We start from the raw sequence: 21,926 nt of genomic DNA, 5'->3' as shown, positions 1-21,926 counted from the left end.
ATTCAATATCCAATGGTTTGTATTCAAACTTCCCCTCTTCTCATGCAATTTTTTTCAGTTTGTTGGAATTAGGAGTCAAACAAAGTCCGTACATTGCAGTTGGTTAATGTAGCTTGTTTTAATTTACAGATTCTCCTCTGTCTTAAATTTTTTTTCAATGGATTCATTGAAGAAATTGTATCATTTGTCCTATACAGTTTCTCACTGAAGTTTTTAGATTGCATCCCCATAGTTTCAAATAAAACATTCCTCTCAAACACCTGTGCTTTCTGTACATTGGTAGTTGTCAGATTTGGGGTGATTTATTTTTTTTCACCACTACTTTCTGCATATTTTACTTCCATCAGGGGTCCATTATCTGTCTTCATATTTCATATTGGTAGCCATTGGTGATTTTTTTTTACTAGATCCAGCGTTAACTTAATATTTGAGCAGATGGTTCTCCAACTGTCCCTATACCATTTATAGAAAAATTTATCTTTCCTCTCCCTTATTTGAAATGTATCTTTACCATATGTCAATTTTTGTGAGTATTTGAGTTTATTTGTAGACTTACAGGTCTATGTTATTGATCTATTACACTATTCTAAAGGTATGTTTATAATATGTTTAATATCCAAGAGGACATTCACTACTTCATACAATTAGTTTTTCAAAAATTTCCTGACTCGTGATTAAAAAAAATTCATGTTTCTTTGCCCATTTGGGCCTCCTCTCTTTCCTTTAGAGTGTATCGTGTACTTGCATAAAACAGACCTCCTTAGGAGATAACCTTCCTTCTTAATCTTGTAAGTGGTCAGGATGACACATCACTTGCTTTGTACAACGTGCACATCTGGAGTCTGTAAACTGTCAATATGTCATTTGATGAATAACCTTTTGTCTCAAGAACTTATATAATTTTGCTTTGACCTCTGATGGGCAGAACAGTCCTCAGGTTGGCTCAAAAAGATTTTTCCATGTCTTTCTTAGATTTGACAATTGATCTTTTTTGTTGTTGACACTAATCTTACCTATTATTTTTTCAAATGCATTTTTTAAAAGATATATTTATCCATTGCCTGTGGTGGGTCCTTATTGCAGCGCTCGGGCTCCTCACTGCAGTGGCTTTTTCTCAGGCACGGGCGTTTCAGGAGCTGTGGCTTTCGGGCTGTAGTGTGCTGGCACATGTGGGATCTTCCCTGACGAGGGATCTAATCCATGTCCCCTGCATTGCAAAGCAGATTCTTGCCCACTGGACTACCAGGGAAGCCCTCCAAATGAATTTTTAAAATAAACTGACCTGTTCCTCTTCCTCCCTCTCCAAAAAAACATAACAAATGCTGCTGGTATTTGTACTGTGATCACGTTAAATATACAGATGGACCTGATTTCTTTTTGACAGTCTTTTTATCCAGCATCATTGTATGTTTTGTTTTTTTTTTCTTCGTTTACTCTTTATAGCAACTCTACTAGAAGGGTCTGTTATTATGGCCATTCTGTTGTTATTGCCATTTTACAGATCACAGAACTGTGTAGTTTGCTCTGGGTCACACAAACCATTAGGTGTGGGAGCTGCCACCACCAGGTCAACCAGAAAGCAGGGGAAGGAGGGAGGCACCTCCTCTTTGCATCCTGCTACTTAGTAGCAGTTTGCCTCCAAAGCAAGGGATGGCTCCTCTGTCTCGCCCACTTCCGGTTCCACTGCTTCCCCTGCTGCGGATGCTCACCAGCAAAGGTAGGCTTTTAAGTCAATGAAGCAAATTCAAGTGCTACACCAGGGGTGAGGTTCGCAGTGGATGTGCAGCTGAGGCAGTTGGGGAGGCAGTTGGGGAAAACTCAAGGCAGACTTTGAACAGTCAGGCAGAATTTGGATGGGTGGAGAGGACAGGAAAACAACCCGCAAGAGGAAATGGGTAAAAACCAATCTGATGTCTAACTGGGAGGTGGTTGGGTGCTGATGGGAGCTCCTGTTGGAGTTGAGGGATAGAGAGGTTCTCTGCGCTGCCCATGAAATGACATCGTAATTCTCCCCAGGTAATCTGCTAACAGACATCTGGGTGATGGGTGTAAACTCGAAAAGACTCATTCCCTTCTGCCCGTGAGGGAAAGTCGCCATTGCAGATGCAAAGTCCTTACAGGAAGGGCCTGGCAGCTGGTCTTAGGGGCAGAGCATGGAGTTGTATGTGGATTACTGAGCCCCCTGTAGTCTGTGACAGGCTTCCCAGGTGGCCCAGCGGTTAAGAATCTGCCTGCCAATGCAGGAGATGCAAGAGACGCAGGTTCGATCCCTGGGTTGGGAAGATCCCCTGTAATAGGAAATGGCAACCCACTCCGGTATTCTTGCCTGGAGAATCTCATGGACCGAGTAGCCTGGCGGGCCATGTACAGCCCATGGGGTCGCAAAGAGTCAGACACGACGGAGCACGCAAGCACTATAGTCTGTGACAGGGACACAAATCAAAAAATAAAAAACAGAAAAGCATTCAAGAATTCAACAGAGGGGTCAACATTAATCAGGGTCTGACACCCCTGGTGTCCTCTGGGCTACGTGCCCAAGGACCTAGCGATAACTCACCCTTTGGCCTTTGGTGGATGGGAGGAAGGCTGGAGTCTGGGGACCCAGGGCCCACCACTCATATCCATTTTGTCAAAGATAAAAACATCTTAATAGTTAACTAACAAAAAATCTTAATAATTGAAAAATAAACAAAGCAGGAACTAAAGTGGTAAGGACAGATTTTAACCAATATATTATTGATATACACTGCAACTTGGATTTACACAGAGGTGACTGGGTGCTTTACAGGGAGAATGAGAAAGTATGGAGGGAGGTGAGCAGAGAAGTGAAAACTACAAAGGGTTGGTCAGTGTACATGTTGATTAGGTCAGCTGTATCTGTTAGCTGGCAAACATTGAAGCTAGGATTCTACCCTCCCACAGAGGCCCTATTCTTTCCAGTGATTATATTCCAAAGGAATGGCTTTCAGGTCCTTGAGAAAGATACGTAACACATATACATTTGATGCACACCTTAAAAGGAAAGGAAGAAGTCACAACTGTAAGCCTTTTTAGTAAACGCTCTAAGAAGGGGTGGGGGTGGGGGTAATTACAACTGGTATTGGCTAGAATAAACAGTAAATTTTTGAGCTTTATCAGGCAGGCACTTTAAAGGGGGGATAGAGTCATCCCAGGGATGCGGCCTTGAGATGTTAGAAACTATGTTACAGTGTTTAAGTCTTTTAATGTGGGGGGAGGTTGTGTGTGTTAGTCGCTCAGTTCTCAGTCATGTCCAACTCTTTGTGACCCCATGGACTGTAGCCCACAAGGCTCCTCTCTCCATGGAATTCTCCAGGCAAGGAGACTGGAGTGGGTAGCCATTCCCTTCTCCAGGGGATCTTCCCAACCCAGGGATCGAACCTTGGTCTCCTGCACTGCAGGCAGATTCTTTACTGTCTGAACCACCAAGGAGGAGGGTGGATAAAGTCATCTGTGTTGAAAGTACAGTTTTTTGGTTTTGCCGGGGTGGTTTTGTGGCTGTGCTGTGTGGCATGTGGGATGTGACCTTAGTTCCCTGACTAGGGATTGAACTGCAGTGGACCGACAGAGTCCTAACCAACAGTATAGTTTTTATAGGCCAAGGTTGAGACATACTGGAGAAGAGGGCCTACAGGAGCCTGGTTAGAGTTTGGTGGAGCAGAGAACTTGATCATCTCACAGCTGAAAGGGTCTGAGATCGTGCCAGAGGGTGAAGGTGACCAAGTTTCCCCTTGGAGTTCTATAGCTCCCAGAACATCAGGATAGCAGGTGGTTAAGGGTCTACCCAGGTAAGGTGTGGTGTGAGAGTCACTTTCAGATACCTGACAAGTCAAGAATCCACCTTCCCACCTCTCAATCCTCCAGCCTGTTATAGGTCATAGAACACCTGGAAGCAGAGGATTCTACGGAGCTGACCCTATCCTAGAGGTTTGAGATCTCAATCCCATAGTTTGGGGAGTAGCACCACACCCAACAAGCTCCCCTTTGAAACAGAAAACCTTATCAGCTTTGAAGAGAATGCTAAGGGCTAAGGACTGGGACATCTTTCAGGCTCATGTGGAAAGTGAATGTCGCTCAGTCATGTCTGACTCTTTGCGACCCCTTGGATTATACAGTCCATGGAATTCTCCAGGCCCGAATACTGGAGTGGGTAGCCTTTCCCTTCTCCAGGGGATCTTCCAAACCCAGGGATCAAATCCAGGTCTCCCGCACTGCAGGTGGATTCTTTACCAGCTGAGCCACATGAAAGTCCAAGAATACTAGATTAGCCCTTCTCCAGGAGATCTTCCCGACCCAGGAATCGAACCAGGGTCTCACGCATTGCAGGCGGATTCTTTACCAACTGAGCTATGAGAGAAGCCCTCAGGTTCATATAATATTTTCCTTTTACTGCATCAACTGATTGATTTATTTAAATTAAAAAGAACTTTTTTTGTGCTAAACTAGCCTGAAACCCCACTTTCTATGGCCTGACTTTTCTGAGGCTCATATTATCCCACAGCAGGCTTGTCCTTGAAGGACAATGCCAGAACTCTAGCCAACAAACGCCAATAGGCGGGGTTCTCAAAGTGGTTCCTCAAACCAGCATCTCCTGACAACGTGTTAGAAAGGAAAACTCTCACAGCCACCCTGGACTTAAACCAACAGCAACGGGAGGGGTGTCGGTCAGCTGTGTCTAAAAAACTCTCCAGGAGAATCTGATAGACGCCTGTTAGAGAACCAGCGACTTACAGGCCTCCCTCTGCCAGAAGGGATAAAGCTTGGAGGGCAACCGGGCGTTCCATTAACAATTTGAGGTAGATCTGGAAACTGGGGAAAGCACGTGTTAAGAGAAGACATAGAAAAATATTTAAAATGGGTAATACCTTGCCCTATGTGTGTACTTTGCCCTAAACAGTTGGGAGCTAAGGGCGTCAGCTAGAAAGAGAGTAGGTGGGACTAGAATTATCAATAGAAGGTCCCCAGGGGGGTGAGCGCTCCAGGAAACCGAGAGACACTCGGCCCCCCTTTTCCAGGTAGGGAAAACCCCACGCCCACGTGGGGTGATCTCTTTTCTCCCGCCTGGGCGCAGCGGCCTCACCGCAGCTCCGGCTTGCGGAGCCCGGGCAGGAAGCCAAGCTAGCCTCAGGTCAAGGCTCTTTCCGCGCGAATGGTAACCGTCCCCAGCGTGAGGCTCTCGGGCTAGAGGCTTCGCCTGCAGCCCTGCGCGGCTGCAGCGGACCACAGCCGTGTGAGAGGCATCCTCCACTGCTGGGCGCCCCCCTCGAGGTCCAGGTATTCAGCCCCGGCACAGCGCGTCGCAGACCCCACATCCTGTCTCGGCCGTCGGTACCCCGGCCTCACGGGGGTGGAAACCTCCCATCCCCCTCCCCACCCGCGCTGTAGATGTCCCGAGCCCCCGGGGGACTACAAAGCCCACAAGCGCGCGGGCTGGCGCGCTGTCTTCTGGGAGTAGTAGTTCCGCATGTCGGGCTCTCCTGGCGGCGCGGCGCGCGCTGGACTCCATTTCCCAGGATGACTAGGCGAGCGGGGGAGGGGGCGGGGCAGGGCCGGAGGATGTGAGTGGGGAGGGGGCCCTCGCCCCCCCGCCCCCCGCCCCCACCCTTCCCTTCCAGTCAGGCTGGGTGGGGGGAGGGGCCGGGCTGAGGCGGCGGCGGCGGCGGCGGCGGCGGCGGCGGCTCGCTCCGGGCGGGCAAGGGCGGGACTGGCCCGCTGCGGGCGGACTGGGGAGCCGCTGAGCTAACGGGTCCGGACGCTGGCGGCGGCGGCGGCGGCTTTCTCTGCATCGGCGGCGGCGGTGGCGGCAGCGGCGAGCATGGCCCGCGCAGCGCCCGGAGCTGACTGAGGTGCGCGGGCGGGCGGGCGGGATGTGAGGCGCCCCGGGCCCCTTGCTGCCACGAACCCCCTCCGCTCGGGCAGCTGGCTCGACCAGCGGCCCAGACCCTCCCGGTCCACCCCGTTAACTTCCCCTGGGTCGGGGCGCTGGGCTCCGCCGTGGGGGCGGTGGTCCTCTTACCCTGGCCTCCCTCCCGGTTGCCCGCCTTCTGCTCCTGCACCTCCAGCCGTTCCCACGCGCGGCTCTTCCACCCCGTGGTGGCAGTCCCCAGCCCCCCAGCCCAGCCCGAGAAGCGCTCCGTGCCCCAGTCCCGACTTCAGCCCACTGCCTAGTTCGCACCGCCAGCCCCGCGCGCGCTTCTGGCCTGTGCACCCCTTGGGGACCCTCGCTCCGCTCCTCCTGGCCACAGGCTGTCTTTGCACCATCAGCAGCTCTCTCCTCTTTTCCCTACCTGGCACTGCCCCCGAGCCATCCACAGTGGCCCAGTTCTCTCTGATGAGACCTAACAGCCTGACCTCCTTCCCACTTCGGAGAAACCAAGGCTTGGCACAGTGAACCAGGAACTTGGCCAAGTCCATGCCCCAGCCCTGTCGGGCTGATCTGAGCCCTTGCCTTGGCATGAAAGAGTCATTTCTTCCCTCAGTCATTCCTCTGTGACTGGACCAAACTTCCCAGTTGCCTGCCGCAGCTCCGTGCTGAGCTCCGTTTAGTCTCCCTTTCCCCGTTCTCCCACTTGTTTCCCCCTCCTCCTTCCTGTATTTAATTTCTGGCCTCCTTTGCCTGTAGAGTCCCCCACCCATCACTCCTTTACTCAAGTTAGCCATTTGATTTCTATTTCTTGCCAACTGCATCCGTCTCCCATCTTGCCTCTTGCTTTACAGCTACAGTGAAACACTGAAGAACAGAGTCTAAGGTGGTGTTGGGGGGAAGGAGAGAGGTGCTGGTGGTGGGAAGGGAGTGGCAGCCTCTTCCAGCTAAAGCTGCCGAGGGGGCTCAGGGCACTCTGGAGTCCCTGCGTCAGTCAGTCCTAGCCAGTGATGCACACTCCCATCTTGTCTTTGGGACAGTTGTCTGGAAGCTGGTTGGTCATTTCTTCCTCTCGTTATGCGTGGTGGACTCCACCATCCCTCAGAGATGGAGGGAACCTCCCACATTGGTGGAGATGGCGGCATAAGAGAAGTCTGGGAGACCACACCCCTAACCCTCATCTTGCTTCTGCTGCTAACTTTGGAGATGGTTGCCGGCAAAAGGAAGGATGCCTGCTAGGTGCCCCCTGAGCTCTTTGTGGAGGAAGATGTAGTGACTGTAGGTGGTGATCTCAAGTTTATTCGTGGTATTCAGGGTTTGAAGGAAAGAGGGAGCCAGGGCTCAGAGAGGTGGTGGAGACTTGCCTGTATCAGTTTTGTGTTTTTTTGGTTTAGTTTTGTTTTATCTTCCTTCGGCAGATTTGCCTATGGGTCATCCCTTCCTAGCCCAGTTTTTAGTTTCCCAGTGGGAAGTTGGGGGAGGGAGGGAAATCTATGAGCCATCATGAAGGCAGGCTCTGGGAGTTCCGTTGGGGTCCTGAATGAGCAATCTTGATCTGAACCAGATGGTTCCCTGCTTCAGCACCCCCTCTCTCATCCCTCCCCCTTGGCTGTGAAGAGGACATCTTTAACCCTGTAACTTGAGAATGGAGGCAGGGAGGCCAGGGGGCCAGCTGTCTGTGTCTGTCTTTATGTCTGCATCTGCGCTCACTGTGTGAGCTTGCCAGGGGCCTGTGGGAGTGACCCTGCTCGGGAGTGCAGTGCCGTGATGTGCTGTGGCACGCTCACAGCCCTCTAGGAACTTTCTGAGCCCAGACCCCACATGGGGTCAACTTCTCAGCTGCTAAGAACCACTGGTTGTGGCCTCATGGTCCGTTTCCCCACAAGCCAAACCTCTGGACCTGAACGATGCCTCAGGGTGAGGATCACTCTTATTTTGAAAACTATCTGCAGTTATGAGGAGTCTCAAAGAGAAGCCTGGGGTGGGGGGCGGGTTTCCTTGAATTGGAGTTCTCCCTTGCCAACATGGAAAGAGAAGAGCTGGCGGGGGGAGGAGGAGCTGGCAAGAGGGGTGAGAAGCTGATTCCTTTGCCTTGTTCTATACCCCATCCTGCCTTGTGTATTGGGTACTTGATTTTGACCACCCCTCCCCCCCGCCCCCGCCGGCTGTTAGACTGTGGAAGTTCTTCAGATGTGTCCTCGTTTCTGAAATATCACCCCACAGCTCGGTCCTTGGCACAGAGTAGGTGTTCAGTAATCCCCCTGAAGAGCTGTGTAAGGCGCAGTTTGCTGGGCCCCACTCCCAGACGTTTCTGATTCAGGCAGTCTGGGTGTGGCCTGAGATTTTATTTCTGTCCGGCTTCCTGACCATAGCACTTGAGAACCACTGGTTTGGGGCCATGAGAGTTGCCTAGGCGATTAATCCAGGCCCATGTAAGGTCTTCAGGAGGCTGCCTCCCACCTTGTTTCCCCACCCAGGACTGTTCTGGCAGCTTCCCTGGGTTGGTCTTTTCCTTCCATTCCCATGCTTTCCAGTGTGGGCTAGATTAATGGTCAGGGTGACTTGTAGGGCCTGAGCTCCCAGTCCCCCGTAACCACATAGCAGACACTGTACTGTGGCCATTTGAAGGAAGGATCCCCACCCCCCACCGCCCCCCCCGGCCAAAGCAGGACGTTCAGGCACCAGGGCTTTGGAAAAGGGGTAGCTGCGAGGACATGGGGAAGCAGACACTGAACCAGGCGCTCCTCTGTCCCGCCCCTCAGACTGAGCGGGTTGGGTGCTGGCCATGGCTGCACGCTGGACAGGGTGCCGGGGACTCTCTGATTGAGACAAACAGGAGGAGCCCCGTACATTGTGCTTTATCTCCGCCATGCATTTGTTCACCTACTGTTTTTCAGGAGGTTTATAAGGCAGAGGTAGACCCAGGTGGGGTTACTAAGAAACAGAGATGCTCTGTGGGTCACACAACAGGCCCAGGGCTCATGATTTCAATCCGCCGAAAGAGCATCTGCTAACCCAGGAGTTGTGGGTAGCTGGAGTGACAGCTGCTGTTCCCTGAGTGGTTACTCTTAGCCAGTCGCCGGGCTGGATGTTCTTGCATGTCCGCTCGTCACATTCTCACAGCAGCGTTGCAGGGTTAGCATTATTGTCACTCTTTCACAGAGGAAGAACTGAGGCTTACAGAACTTATGAGGCTTGCCCATAAACTCAGCTGGTAAGTGGAGGATGTGGAAGCCAAATGGGGTCTTTCTGACCCCGTGCTCTTTGTCACTCACTGTCTGTCTTGCCCAGAAAACCTGTAATTGGCCTTTGAGTTGTCTGCCCACAAAGCCTAGTGAATTTATTGAGCCTGGAACTCTGCCAGGTGTTGTGGAGGACAGGATGACCAAGTCCCTGTCCACCGGGAGCGGGATAAGACAGGTACTCCAATGTCCACAGTGGGAGGCAGAAGGGGTAGCCAGGGACTTGTGGGTTTAGAGGAGGAGAGGTCATCCCCAAAGAGGGCTCAAAAGAGGACTCTGGGTTGGGCCCTGAAGGGGAAGGCAGAGTTCCAACAGTGCCTGCAGGCCAGGGAGTATACTGGTCAGCAGGGGAAGGAGAGACCATAACGGCGCTTTCAGGGAATTTTCTCTTTTGGTTGGAGCATAGGAGAGGTATTTTAAAAAGAAGTTTGGTTACAAGTAACACCTTGGCTGACTTTGGTAGGAAAGGACTTCATTGGAAGGCTGTGGGAACTCCTAGAATCTGAGGAATGACTCGAGACCCAGGTCCCCTGCAGGGTCTTTTTTAAAAGCAATTATTTGTCTTTTTTTTTTTTTCTAAATAGGTTTTTAAGAAATTATATATTTATTTTATATTTGGTTGTGCTGGATCTCTGTTGCTGCATGCAGGCTTTCTCTAGTTGCCGAGAGCGGGGCTGCTCTCCAGTTGCGGTGCGCAGGCTTCTTCTCACTGCAGTGGCTTCTCTTGTTGTGGAGAACAGGCTCTAGGGCATGCGGGCTTCAGTAGCTGTGGTGCATGGGCTTGGTTGCTCCGTGGCATGTGGAATCTTCCCAGACCAGAGATCAAACCCGTGTACCCTGCATTGGCAGGCGGATTCCTAACCACTGGACCACCAGGGAAGTCCCCCTCCAGGGTCTTGGAGTAGGTATGTCAGGAGCCAAAGGCCAGCCTCTTCAGGGTACCACTGTGGCCAGGATAACTCTGTTCCAGCTGTGCTCTGGGATTTTGTCACCATAGGTTGGGAGTCATATCCCAGAGAGGAGATGTCTGGTTGGCCCAGACTGGGCCATGCCTCCTCCCTTGGCCGGGGAAGGACTGGTGACACAGTAGGCAGTCCCCCCAAACTGTATCGAAAAGTTGGAGTCCCCAGAAGAAGAGGCAGTAGAGATTGCAAGAGATCAGTCCAGCACAGTGTTGTTCAGTGAGGACTTGACTCAGCAGATAGCAGAAAGAGGGCTTGGTTTCGACAAGTTTCTGAGCAGGCAGAGGGCAGGCTGGTAGCAGGGTATGGCTGGGTCATAAAGGGACAAGGAAAGAAGGGAGGGAGGAAATGGAAAACTAGTTAGGGTCCAGGTGAGAAGTAATGAAGACTGGAACTTGGCAGTAAAAATGGAAAGAAGGGACTGATTCTAGAGAACTATGAAAGTAGATATCTTCTGGAATAGACAGTCAGTTGGCTGGGGTTAGACACTTCCTTGCCTGGGTGATGAGGTCAGGTCCTTTAGCTGAAGTGGGGCAGTCAGGAGGAGGAGGAGTTTGCAGGAGATGAAGTGTCCTTGCTTTGGAGGAGCTGTGTGCAGGATGCTGACAGCGCTCCCGGAAGCCTGGTTAGCTTGTTACTCCGGACTCCACGCTGCCTGCCTGAGATTTGGGGCCTCAGCCCTGAGGGGGTGGGGCCCCACCGCCTCAGGGGCCCGGTTCATTCTGAAAGCAACTGGGGCTTTGTGGTCCATGCTCAGCATGCCCGCGTCTCTTCTTGTCTCTCCACTTCCGCCAAGGGTGGCCTTCTCCTTCCTCCCCCTTCCCCGTTCTCAGTTTCCGTGCCGCAACTTTCCCCCACCATGTTGTCCCAATATCTGAGCCCTTACCCACTCCAGGAGCTGGCCCAGCTCTTTGGGGACCTCGGTTTTAGATTTTCCCCTCTTTTCTTTAGCAACAAGTTCTCACTATTAGGACTGCTGCTGTTGCTAAGTCGCTTCAGTCGTGTCCGACCCTGTGCGACCCCATAGATGGCAGCCCACCAGGCTCCTCTGTCCCTGGGATTCTCCAGGCAAGAACACTGGAGTGGGTTGCCATTTCCTTCTCCAATGCATGAAAGTGAAAAGTGAAAGTGAAGTCTTCGTGACCCCATGGTCTGCAGCCTACCAGGCTCCTCTGTCCATGGGATTTTCCAGGCAAGAGTACTGGAGGGATTGCCATTGCCTTCTCCGAATTATTAGGGCAGATATCTGCAAATGACATTTTGCATGTAGGGGGTGTGAACTTTTCCTGCTATCTGAGGAAAACAGTCATTTCCTTCAGTTATGCTGGGCTCACCAGGGACGCCTGTGTGTGTCCCTAAGCAGCCATTCTGGGGCACCTCTTGGTGCTTATTTATAAATCATGATTGTAATTACAGCGTATTGTCAGTCACACTTTCACGTTGCCATTGCAGACCTCTCCTAAGGCTCCAGGGCATAGGCTGGGCTTTGGGCCACCCCAACTTTCTAGCTGAGCACTGGAGAGGTTTCCTACTGCAGGAATGGGAGAAGGACTTCCCAGGTGGTTCAGTGGTTAAGATTCCACTGCAGGGGGGCTCGGGTTTGATCCCTGGTTGAGGAACTAAGATCCCACATGCCACTCAGCCAAAAAATTAAATAACTACATAAAAAGAAAGTGAGGAAGGGAGCAGGGTTCTCTGTGAGGTGGGGCAGAAGGAGTGATGCTGAAGGGCACTTATCCCTGCAGGTTTTCAGAGAGGATCATCTTCCTGGGGTGAAGAGAACTGTCCCCCCCCCCCCAGTTATAGCTGTTAGCATTCAAATGAGTGTGTTTTTTTAAAAAATTAATTTATTTTTTATTGAAGGATAATTACTTTACAGAATTTTGCTGTTTTCGTCAAACCTCAACATGAATGAGCCATAGTGGATGTGATATTTTGCCATGCATGATATGAACGCACTGCCTGCTACCCGTGTACAATAAGGTGAACTAGGAACAAGAGAAATCTAGAGACAAATGTAATTTTTCTTTATTTTGCTGTCAGTGCTAAATTTGTGTTGTGAAATAATCATATTAAAACAAAACAACAGTTCTGCTATCAGATGTTGAAAAACATCCTCAAACGCCTTCTTCCTTAAGGGGGATGTGACTGCAAATGAGGAAGCTCAGAGAGGGAAAGAGGTTGATTGGCATCCCCCCACTGGCTGCTGAGGTTGGGGGGAGCGGGTAGCACAGGCTTCTCCTGCCTGGACGGGCATCTCTTCCTGGTTTGATCACGTTTACCCGTTAGCATCCTTTTTCCTTTTCTCCCCTTCTCTTCTTCTCTAGGCTCAGGGTGGGAAGCAGGAGGGGGACACAGAAAGCAGCTCTGCTTGTGTACAGTTGAGGTGCGAGGCCCATCCTGCTCCCGAAAGGGGGCTTGGGGGACAGAGGAGACCCTGAGGGGTCAGGGCATGACCCAGAGACCCCAGAGAGCAGTCCTTGCCCCTTCCCTCTGAACCCTCCAGCTGTGAAGTCCCTGCACAGAGGGCCAGCAACACTCCCCGGGCTGGGCAGGTCTGCAGCCTTCTGAGGGAGAAAATCAGCAAAAAACGCAAATCGCAAATTGGTCTAGAGGGGACTGCTCTGATGAGGGAAAAAATCAACAACTTTTCTGTGTGGTTTAAAGGAATTTGGAGGGGGCGGCGTGGGTAGTGAAAGGGGAAGTTGAGAGGTGGATTGTAGGAAGAGGAACAAGGGAGGGAATTGAGGGCTGGAGTGGGGCGTCCCCCTCCCTGCCCTGTCACCCCACAGCCCCACCCTGCTCCTCCACTCTCTCTCCCTCCTTCCTTCTTTTTTTTTATTGACATATAACTGACATATAACGTTATATTAGTTTCAGGTGTACAACATAACGATTCCACACTTGTATACTCTGCGAAATGTCTACAAATTAGTTAACGATATGTTACCATGCATAGTTACTACCTTCTTCCTTCTTTGTAGGGAGGATCCCTTTGGGTTTGCAAGGGACTCTCCCTGACCTTTGAATAGAGTTCCCCCCAACTGTCAAGTTCAGTTGAAAACAAAATACTCATCGTTTGATGCTGGTGGAGCCAGAGTCAGGAGGAAATGAAAGTCTCTGTGGCCCCTGTGCTGTGTGCTCTGCCCGAGCAAGCGAGCAGGCCGCAGCCAGAAGGACCGAGGCTGTGCCGGAAAGCCGGGGAGGGGTGGGAGCCCGGTCCTGTCTCTCTTGGGTTTTCTCGGGAGCCATCTGAGGCCCAGGCAGCCAGCCGCAAGGGGCTTTCCAGCAGTTGGCCTTCTCTCTGTTCCATCCTGTCCCAGAGGGCTTGCTATCTCCCCGGGCCCATACCTGTGTAGCTTCTGGCCGATTCCTGGGTCCTCCAGCATGTCTCAGGAGGAGACCCCAAGTGTCACAGGTAGGGGGAGACAGGACAGCTTGAAAGGGGTTAGGAGAGTCACGGGGACTCCTGTTGTGGACTTCCCAGGTGACTCAGCAGTGAAGAATCTGCTTGCCAATGCAGGAGATATCGGTTTGATCCCTGAATCAGGAAGATTCCCTGGGGAAGGAAATGGCGACCCACTCCGCTGTTCTTGGGTGGGAAATCTCATGGACGGAGGAGCCTGGTGGGCTATAGTCTGTGGAGTCGCAGAGTCGGACTCAGCTTAGAAACTAAACAGCAGCAGGATACTCTGTTCAAGCTCTTCCAATGTAGGGAAGCCAGCGTTGGCACTTCCTTAGGAGGATGCTGTGAAATGGGACTGTGTGACCCAGGGCAAGTTGCTGCCCCTCTCTGGGCCCCAGAGTCGCCTCATCTGTAAATAGAGAATTTAAAGATCTGTTCATGGATTTGCTGTCAAATCGTCCAGTAGGCCGAACAGAGGAGCGCCATATCCTGCGAGGGGGATACTCCTGGGGCCCCAGGATACCACCGCAGGGTCCGGGAGGCGCTGAGAATTGTTCCGACCTTTCTGCTAACCAGTTGGACATATTGAACATCACCCAGCCTGCTCTGTCCTCTCTGGAGAACTTGGGCTCCTGCAGCCAAGGGAGCTTCCCCCTGCCTCCCGTTGTCCTCATCCCCCTTCCCAAACATTGCCCTGCCTCTGTCCTGGGCTCAGGCAGAGAAATACCCCTCCGGTCTCTCATCACATCCATCTCTTCCTGTGCTGGCCATTGGTTAGGCTTTGGAGTGACTGTGTTTAGGCTTTCTGTTTCTCTCTGCTCCCAGTCCCCTCACCTCCTCCTGCCTTGGGCTCTGCTTTAGTGAGAATTTGCCCCCAAAGCCAGCTTGGGGGTTGGATCACATGCTGAAGACAGGAGGTGCCGGGTCAGTAGCGCAGACTCTGGGTGGGCCTACTGAGGGTTGAGAACTCGCCTGGAAAGGGGGGCAGGGCAAAAAGACCTTTTAAAGGTTTTTTAGGAGAGCGGAGGATGCGGTGAGGCCAAGCCACATATAACGTGACGCGGAGGCCTGACCTGAAAGGCCAGGGGACCACGGGCAGGGGTAGGCCAGGGTGGGCTGAGCGTAGGGTTTCATTGCCCAGGAAGGAGGGGCAGGATGGGCGGGCTGGCCGACAGGCGGACCCCCGAGACTGCCCTGGCAGGAAGAGAGGCCCTGGCTCCCCGGGCTGGGCTGGTCACACCGGGTTGTGCGCGAGTGTGGGCAGGGTTGTTAATGACTGTTTGTTCTCCGCGGGCTGCAAGGCTGCCAAGGGTCAGTCTGATAAGAGGGAAGAGATAGACTCCTTGAGGTTTATCCTCCCGCCAGCTGCCTCCTTTCAGATGGCCCCAGATACTGACAGGCTATTGTGGCCCTGCTCTCTCCCCTTCCTGACACATACCGCCCCTGGCTGCAGCCCAGCTGGGCTTCCCCTGCCTGGCCTCCAGCTCCCGTTCCCATCTGGGGTCAGATGAAGCCTGCGCTGGGGGAGGGGTCAGTCCTAGAAGGCTGAGCCAGTTCCAAGTCAGCCTGGGATGGGAGAACCCGGGGGTGGCCAGGGCTGTGGACTGAGCAGCCTCTCCTAGACCTGCCTGGTCCATGTTGGCCTCAGGGTTACCCCCAGCTCCACCAGCCAGGCCGTGGGGTCTTGAGGGAGCCCCACCTTTGCCCCAGAGCTTTGGGAGGTCTGGTTCTTTCTCTGAGAGGAATAGAAATGGGGATCTGATGGAATTTGCATTTGGGAAGATCATTTGGCCTTTCTGTGGAGAATGAATTGGTGGGAGGGAGGTCTCTTGAGTAGATTTGGGGCTTTAGCAGTTCAGGGGCTACTGTAGGTGGACGATGGCAGTGCTTCGATAGAGAGGGAGTGGCAGACGTGGAGGAAAGTAGAAAAGGTTAGGTGGGAAACCTCAGATGGACTTTGTAATAGGTTGGCTGAAGGAGGTTGAAGGAAGGAAGGGGCGTAGATGATTCCCAGGTTTCAGGGTCAGATGGATGATGCCCCTTTGCTGACACTGGGAATACAGAGGGAAGTTCAGGTTTTGGGGGCTTAAAGTGTGGGTGAGTTTGGCATTGTGAGTAGGGTGAGTTTGAGGTACTGTTGGGTACATGCAAGGTATCTCATCAGAGAGGTGGCTGCTAGAAATGAGTGGGATAGATGGATAGAACTCAGGGTAGTGTCTGGCAGCATTTAGAAAAGTCAGACATGACTCTTAGGTTGAGAAACAGATTTGGAAAGGGTTTTTTTCCTCAGATCCATTGCCAGACAAGGAATGGCGCCAAGGGTCCCGACTCCCTGTTGCAGTCCATGTCCAGGTGGTCTTCTCTTGCCCTGATCACTTCAACTGGGTCAGGGCCCAGCCGGGCAGCACCCTCCCCTCCAGTCTTGCTCGTGGTTGGGGGACTTTGGCTGTGAGCAGTCCTGACCCCGGGCCACCCGGAAAGACTGCATACATCAATGGCTCTCCAACCATCTGTGCATCCGGGCAGTGTCCTCAGCTGGAGAAGGGTGTGGGTCCTGGCCAGGGAGTTTCCAGAGTCACCGCTGGGAACCCAGAATCCCTCTGTGCCTGAGGGCCCCTCAGCTGGACAGACTTATCAAGGGCAGGGTTTCAGGGCCAGGTTCAGGGCAGCCCTTTTGCACTACGTGGCAAGTGATACTGTAGTGGTTGTTAAAAATTCTTTTAAATGAAATGGAAAATAGTTGTACATGTGTGCAAGATTGTATCAGTTGGACTTCTTCAATTACAGCAGCCGAAAGCCAACTCTAAAAGTGCTTTGATAAAAGGGAACTGGTTGACTCATACCTGAGGGAATGGCTGGCCACATGCAGGGAAGGGAGGAGCTCAAACAATAGCCGCCTCACCCTGCCTTCTCTGTCAGGACACCTTCCTCGCCCCCCACGTGGTAGAAGGTGTCTGCCAGCAGTGCAGGCCTCTGCCTTCTGAGCATCCCAGCCCAGAACTGCCTCGGGACTCCTGGGTTCACTTGGAATCGGGGCCCTCCCCCAGCCCTGGATCAAGAACTGAGCTGTGCTTAGTCCCTGAGTCGTGTCCGACTCTTTGCGACCCCATGGACTGTAGGCCGCCGGGCCCATCTGTCCATGGGATTCTCCAGGCAGGAATACTGGAGTGGGTTGCCATGCCCTCCTCCAGGGGATCTTCCCAGACCAGGGATCGAACCCAGGCCTCCTGCACTGCAGGCAGATTCTTTACTATCTGAGCCACCAGGGAAGCTGGCTGGCTGTATTTGGTGCTCTGATTGGGCACAGAGATGGAAGTTTGGGAAGAGATGATTCTCCGAAGGAAGATGGGGTTGTTGTCCATTCTAAGGGCATCGTGTACTGAGGCGCAATAAGCAGAGCTGAGTGTGTGTGTCAGAATCACACCGTAGGCAAACTTAGAAGGATTTGTTGCCATTTATTCACTCACCTTGTTAAAAACTGAATGCTGGAATGTAGACTGAGACTCAGAATCACAGAGTCACTCCATTTTTAGATCGGGAAGTGGGAGCTGAGAAATTTGCCTAAGATCCTCAAACCACTAGGTAGAAGCACTGAGTCCAAGAACCCAGGCCGCCTATCTGAGTTGCAGACAGAGGTTCTTTCCAATAGGAATGGCATCTTTATGGGAGGAGCTCCCTGCTGCAACCCCCGTGCCCTGGCTGCCCATCCATGGAAGTCCTGCATCCCCTGGACTGCAAGATAAAGAGCAGACACAGGCGGCTCATGGCAATGGTCCCTTCCTCGTGGTGGCCCAGGGCCATCCACGTGGTGGCCGGTGTTATGCAGGCCTCTGTCTGGGCTCAGGGGGTTGTTCACTCTGCATGTTCAGCCAGCTCCCTTGGCCCAACTAGGCCTGCCCGAGCCCTGGAGCTGCCCCCACGCTCTCCTGCCTGCCCTGCCTTCTTGGCTCCTGAAGTGCCCACCCTGCCGTGAGTTTCCTGCTGAGACCCTGTAAGGAAGCAGCTCCAGGGCCGCTGCGCTTCCTGGGTGAGTGGGGCGCTTCCTGCTGGACAGGGCCGTGCCCCGCCCTGTCTTCTTGGCTCCTGAAGTGCCCACCCTGCCGTGAGAAGCAGCTCCAGGGCCGCTGCGCTTCCTGGGTGAGTGGGGCGCTTCCTGCTGGACAGGGCCGTGCCCCGCCCTGTCTTCTTGGCTCCTGAAGTGCCCACCCTGCCGTGAGTTTCCTGCTGAGACCCTATAAGGGCGCAGCTCCAGGGCCGCTGCGCTTCCTGGGTGAGTGGGGCGCTTCCTGCTGGACAGGGCCGTGCCCCACCCTGTCTTCTTGGCTCCTGAAGTGCCCACCCTGCCGTGAGTTTCCTGCTGAGACCCTGTAAGGACGCAGCTCCAGGGCCTCTGCGCTTCCTGGGTGAGTGGGGCGCTTCCTGCTGGACAGGGTCGTGCCCTGTCCCCTCCCTTAGAAGACGATGCTCAGGTCAGCGATGCCGGTTTCAGCTACAGAGACGATTTTGGCCTCAGTTCGCCCGTCACTTCCCATTTGTGGGGGTACAGAGGTTTGACTCAGCCTGGCAGAGCCAAGAGTGGGGTGTTGTGGAAAGAGCTCTGTGGGGATTCCCTGGCGCTCCAGTGACTTTCACTGCTGAGGACCCAAATGCAATCCCTGATGAGGAGCCGAGCTCCTGCAAGCCGTGTGCTGTGGTCAAAAACAAAGCAGACAAAGCCCCACGGGGTGAGCCCACCACAGACCTAGCAGAATGGCTAGTCTCCTGAGCTGTCGGCTGACCCGGCCTGGCCAGAGCGCTCTGTTGCGCCGCATGCTTGGCTCCCGCAGGCTCTCTGGCCCACCTGTCTCTGTCTGGGGTCCTGTTCTCGGAGATCGGCCAGTCTGGGCCAGGCCTCCTGCTCCCGCAGGCGGGGCCATGGTGTCTGTGCGCGTCCCCGCCCCCTCCCCTCTGTGATGCTGAAACCCAGCGGTACCTCGGGTGTTAGTGCCTTGTAGCTTACAGTCGTCACTCACTGCATCTTGACGGTGACTGTGAGGTAAGCAGGGCGGCAGGTGTCACCATACCCATTTTACAGACAGAAGACCTGAGTACCAGAGAGGTGTGATTTGCCCAGACTCGCCAACTTGCAGATAGAGCCAGTCCTGGAACTGAAGTCCAGAGTCCACTAGGCTAAACTCACAAGCATGTGTTGAAGTGGGGCTGCCTCATCTCACCAGGCGAGGGGCTTGGGAGGAGGCCCTGGGCCCCCCGTCTTCACAGCCCCGGTCACCCGTACAACCCAAGCTCCAGACAGGCACCATCGTGTTGGCCAGCCCCTGGTAACCCCAGGGCACGTAATTAAGTCAGTCAAGAAGTATCCCTCCCTCGGGACTCTCATGGTGGACCCTGGTCTCCCTATTCCTCCTCTCCATGTTCCCCAGAGTTGACACCAGTAATGTCATGATGTCCATGATTACTGGACATCCTGACCAGCAATGTCAGGATGTCATGACGGTTATTATCTTAGCCTGGAGTGTATAACTCAGGCCAAGTCTGGGAGGGTCAGCCACTCTCTGCGGATGGGACTGGGGAGGGCTCCTTGCTTCCCAGCCTGGCTCCCCTCACCCCGGGGCAAGGGGCCCGAGGCAGGGCGAGGGGAAGGCCGCCTTTGCGGTCCTCACGGCAGGGCAGCCGACACTGCCACTTGGCTGAATTGGTAAAGCGGATTACCTGCCTAGCAACCTTGGGGGGGGGGTGGTTCTTTCCCCACAGGGGTCCAGCCTGAGTCACTCACAGTGTATTATCAGCTCCTCAGTGACAAGGACGGTGGCTTAGCTGGAGCCAGGGAGGAATGGAAGCAGGTGTGCACTGGTCTCGACAGTTTCCCAGCCACCTGCTCTCTGCCCCCTGGAGCTGACTGTTAGTGACCCGGGATTGGTGCGGGCACAGGCAGGAGTGCGTCCACGGGGTTGGTGCTGGGGGCGCCTCTGTGGCACTGGGCAGGGCGCAAGCTCAGGGCCTCTGCCTGGATGGCACAGCTCTCCCTTTCTGCTGGAAAGATGACTCTGGAGAACACAGGCTGAGCGAGGGGCCCACCCCTGGGCTTCTCTGCACCTCCAGTCCTGGGGGAGAAAGACGACATTGCTCCCTTTAATCTCCTGGTCCAGGCGTGGATGCAGACACCTCCTTTGGGTTTTCATTAACATAGCTGTCACAGGCTGACCTTTCCAAAAGACATTAATAAATATAAAAGGACTCTTCCGGGGACGGCATCTAGAGGCATTCAGGATGGTGCAGCGTCTGACGTACTGTCATAGGCTGTCCTACAATACAGCCTCTAAAAAAACCAGGCTGTCCCGAACCCATGGTAATAGATTTGTTTACTTTTATACCAAGAAGTTTGGGAAAGCACCAAAATCCGCATGTGGTGTGTGCGCAGGCCAACTTAGAGGCGTTCGTGCCGTGAGACCTAAAGTTCTCATGAGGTTGTCTAAAATGAAGAAACACATCAGCCGAGCCTATGGTGGTTCCATGTGTGCTAAATGTGTCCGGGACAGGATCAAGCGCGCTTTCCTTATTGAAGAGCAGAAGATCGTTGTGAAAGTATTGAAAGCACAAGCACAGAGTCAGAAAGCTAAATAAAAAATGAACCATTTTTGAGTAATAAATACAAAAAATAAATATAAAAGGAGAATAAAAGAAAGCTAAAGATAAGGTGTATGAAGAATAAAAACAGTCTGGCTCACAAGGGACAGGTTCCTGGTTTGTTTCCGGGGTTTTTGGGGTACTCTTCCCCACTGGAGATATGCTCCCCTAGCATGGAGCGCACCTCTGCATGCCTTTCTTCCAGAGTCTCTGGTCTCCTAGTGCTGACCTGTCTCCCTGTCTAAGGAGCCCTGGTGCCTATCCTGCCTTGAGTCCTCCCTGGAGCAGGTGGGTCATCTCTTCTCGTTGTTATTCCGTTGCTAAGTTGTGTCTGACTCTTTGCAACCCCAGGGACTAGAGCATGCCAGTCTCCCCCGTCCACTGTCTCCCAGAGTTTGCTCAAAATCCTGTCCATTGAGTCGGTGATGCTACCTAACCATTTCATCCTCTACCTTGTCCTTTTGCCTTCAGTCTTTCCCGGCACCAGAGTCTTTTCCAGAGAGTCAGCTCTTTGCATCAGGTGGCCAAAGCATTGGAGCTTCAGCTTCAGCATCAGTCCTTTCCGGTGCATGTTCAGGGTTGATTTCCTTTGGGGTTGACTGTGAGGGAATGTGGCTCCTTCCCAAGGTCCCCCAGAGAACTGGAACCGACTGGGCTGTACCTGTAACAGTGCCGCCTCATTTATCCTAAGTAAGCCTTGTAACAGAAAGGCATTCTCTTGACACGGTGCTCAGGCCCCAGCTTAGCCCGTGAGCTGCTGCAGAGGGCTAGTGGCTCCTCCAGCATCTGATCTCACCACCTGGCTCCTTCTTCCCACTGGGCAGCAAGAATAGAAACTGATAAGTTGGCCTGGTTGATGAAAGTTTCTGGGTGAGTTGGGCGAAAGATTGTTCTGGTTTAAAAAACAACAGAGAACACTTTGAAGTCATCTAGTCCTGATAAAGGAGATAAGCACCTGACCACAGATCGGCGTTTCTGGTCCGCCTCCTGCCTGGCTTATGAGTGGTGCCGAGACGGGCCTCCACACCCCACCGGCACGCAAGGTGGTCCCATTTCATTCCCAGTGTTGAGATGAAGCCAGAGAAAAATCAAAAGAAACTGCCACCTGATAAGGAAATGTGGGGGCAGGATGGATAGAATACGGGAGGTTGTCTACAGTCCACTGGCCCTCCCCTGCTGGAGCTGTTTAGAGGAATTTGCAGCTGACAAAGTAGGGCTCTGTCCTGCAGCCCTGGCCGTCCCCTTCACAACGTTGCCTGGTTCCAGAGGCTCGGCAGACTTCCCACCTGGGTGGCTTGGCTGGGTTGTGAGGATTGAAAGGTTCCAAGCAAGGTATCCTGAGGGTATCCTGACCAAGGGGAGGAGGTTGGCACAGTCCTGGGGCAGAGGACACAGCCCTATTCTCACTCGCACCTTCAAGTATGATGCTGGCCCGAGCGGAGAGTGCGTTCCTTACTTCCCTCCTGGGCTGGGGGGCTGGAGAACCCTGGAACTGGGGCTGCTGTTTTCCTGGAAGCATTGCTTCTGGACCATCACATCCCAGGAGCTCTGTGAGCATTCCTGGGGGCTGGAGCTGGTCCCACGGATCAGAGCTGTGGGTCAGGTCCGTCCCACTGTGTGCCCAGGAGGAGCTGGTGTCTGCCCTCTGGTTGCTGAGGGCCTGCAGTCCTGCTGAATCGTGCGTGTGCTGTGAGGACACACCCCGGTCCTGCGGCCTGCCTTGCCCGCAGAGCATCGGTCACCTGCCTCCTGGGCTCCTCTCCTGCAGGGTCACCGTGCTGGTCCTTTAAGTAGGACCTCTTCTCTGACAT

At 53.3% G+C, this 21,926-nt stretch overlaps 2 protein-coding genes across 2 annotated transcripts in view; both read left to right on the top strand.

Moving 5' to 3' along the window:
- Positions 1 to 5,639: 5,639 nt before the first annotated feature.
- The window catches only part of ST3GAL2 (ST3 beta-galactoside alpha-2,3-sialyltransferase 2), a 48,910-nt gene continuing 32,623 nt past the window's right edge, over positions 5,640 to 21,926 (top strand). Inside the window, exon 1 of the mRNA XM_043435496.1 lies at positions 5,640 to 5,864. The gene's annotated coding sequence lies outside the window, so the exon portion shown is untranslated. The remainder of the gene's footprint in view (positions 5,865 to 21,926) is intronic.
- LOC122420377 (60S ribosomal protein L34-like) lies at positions 17,642 to 20,138 on the top strand. Its single transcript, XM_043435498.1, has one exon. It carries the CDS (start codon positions 19,759 to 19,761, stop codon positions 20,110 to 20,112), a length of 354 nt encoding a protein of 117 aa, XP_043291433.1. The 5' UTR covers positions 17,642 to 19,758; the 3' UTR covers positions 20,113 to 20,138.

The sequence above is a fragment of the Cervus canadensis genome, chromosome 18, assembly GCF_019320065.1.
Source record: "Cervus canadensis isolate Bull #8, Minnesota chromosome 18, ASM1932006v1, whole genome shotgun sequence".
Classification (NCBI taxonomy): Eukaryota; Metazoa; Chordata; class Mammalia; order Artiodactyla; family Cervidae; genus Cervus; species Cervus canadensis.
The sequence above is the reverse complement of the archived record's forward strand: the minus strand, read 5'-3'. Positions and strand labels throughout refer to the sequence as shown.

What these genes read in the sequence shown, in the direction of transcription:
- LOC122420377 (XM_043435498.1), top strand. Translation starts at nt 19,759, where the DNA reads ATGGTGCAGCGTCTGACGTACTGTCATAGGCTGTCCTACAATACAGCC.